General features: G+C 52.6%; 1 protein-coding gene across 1 annotated transcript in view; it reads right to left on the reverse strand.

Moving 5' to 3' along the window:
* Window positions 1-1,877, reverse strand: part of LOC122547728 (inositol polyphosphate-5-phosphatase A-like) — an 8,889-nt gene that overhangs the window by 846 nt on the left and 6,166 nt on the right. The window contains exons 6-8 of the mRNA XM_043686315.1: window positions 1,399-1,494; window positions 783-857; window positions 624-697 (exon numbers count right to left, since the gene is read on the reverse strand). Coding sequence (XP_043542250.1) covers window positions 624-697; window positions 783-857; window positions 1,399-1,494 — 245 coding nt within the window. The remainder of the gene's footprint in view (window positions 1-623; window positions 698-782; window positions 858-1,398; window positions 1,495-1,877) is intronic.

The following is a 1,877-nucleotide window of genomic DNA, read 5'->3' on the forward strand; positions in this document are numbered from 1 at the left end:
AGAGAGAGAAAGAGAAAGAGAGGGAATGAGAATGAGAGAGAGATAAAGAGAGAAAGAGAGAGAGAGAAAGAGAGAGAGGTGGGACGTTTCTGAGAGAGAGTTGCTTGTGGGACTATTTTTTTGTTGTGGAGGGACAGCAGGGGTTTGGGAACTGTGGGGGGTGTAGTGAGGTCCGAGAGGGCTAACAAGAGAAAGCAGTCAGCTGACTCACTGCGCGGGAATTGAGTAAAGGTTGGCGCTATGGTGGCGCAGTGGTCAGCGCTGCTGCCCCAGAACGCCAGGAGTCCAAGGTTGTGCAGGTCAGAGTGGGCTGCAGTTCCACACTCCACCAGCTAGGGGGCAGACAGAGCAGCCAATTTGAGAGGGAGCTGCAGGAATTATAGGGAGTTGTGGGGGGGGTGGATTGGAGTCACTGTTTATATCTGAACACTGACTGGGTTAACAGCGGTTATCACAGTTGAGTCTGGAGGGGAAGAGAAAATGTCATAGAGACGTAGGCCAGATTTGTATTCTTGCATGGGTGTCCTGATCGGTTGGGGAGAGGAGCAACTGCGATGGGCTCACCTGCCTCCGCCAGGCTGTTCCTCAGTCAGCTCTGGGAGCGTCACTCTCCATTCACTTACCTGGGAGGGAACTCGATGTCCAGTTCGCAGATCTGATTGAAGAAGGTGGCCAGCTCCTTGTCGAACTGCAGGAGCTGGAAGAGAGGTGTTCGGTTACTGGCGGGGGCCCAGGGAAAGGACGGTGCGAGGAAGCCGCGGCGAGGTCAGGAGCTGACTTACCGCTTTCCCGTTGTTGTGGCGGAAGACGTCCTGGTCGAAATAATCAAAGGTTTTCGACTCTATCCGCAGCAGGACCTGCGTAGCCAAGAGGGAAGCCGGATCATTCTCTGCTCGCGCACAGTGTGCCTTCACGTAGCGCCTGTTGCGTGGCAAAAAAAAGAGCAACCCCCCCCCCCCACTGTCGCTTCAGACCCCGCCTTCCCCCCACACCGACCACAATCCTCGACTGGATAGTCATCAGGGCGAGGTGGGTAGGCATGCATTGGGGGTCAATTTCCAATCATCCTGCTGGCTTCAAGCGATTCAGCAGGCCTGTAGATCGTTAGATGATGTGAGCACACGGTCAAACCTGGTTTGTTCCCCTCGGCAGGGGTGGGGGGGTGGAAGAGAGGACCTAGAACGAGAGTTTAAGAAGGGAAAAAGGCCTGCGATTTCAAACAGGGAAGGAATTTATTTCTTCCCCGCTTAGAGGCTTGAGAGTCTTTGGAATTCTCGACCTCAGGGAGGGTGAGGTAGTGTCTCATGGCTCAAGCTAATCCCGGGAAAGTTTGCCTTTGAACGCAAGCGATTGCATTGGGTGTTTGGTTGCCCCGTAGGGTGTCTCTGAAGCCAATACCTTGTGATCATTGTCCCTCTCCTGAAAGATGACCTTTTTCACATCCTCTGTATCTCTGTTCAGTACAGTCTCCACGGAAGCCGTGCTGCATAAACTCTGTCTCACACACACACACAGAGGGAGAGAGAGAACAAAGATTTCATGTTATAAGGAGCAGAGACACTCCGAAGTTCCATACTGTAGCTCCATCCACATACATAGAAACATCCCTCAATGCTTCATCACGGTGTTTAGATTAGATTAGATTCCGTACAGCGTGGAAACAGGCCCTTCCGCCCAACCAGTCCACACTGACCCTCTGAAGAGTAACCCACCCAGACCCATTTCCCTCTGACTAATGCACCTAACACAATGGGCAATTTAGCACGGCCAATCCACCCTAACCTGCACATCCCTGAGCACTATGGGTAATTTAGCATGGCCAACCCACCCTAACCTGCACATCCCCTGAACACTATGAGTAATTTAGCATGGCCAAT

This window comes from Chiloscyllium plagiosum, unplaced genomic scaffold (genome assembly GCF_004010195.1).
Source record: "Chiloscyllium plagiosum isolate BGI_BamShark_2017 unplaced genomic scaffold, ASM401019v2 scaf_735, whole genome shotgun sequence".
Taxonomy (NCBI): Eukaryota; Metazoa; Chordata; class Chondrichthyes; order Orectolobiformes; family Hemiscylliidae; genus Chiloscyllium; species Chiloscyllium plagiosum.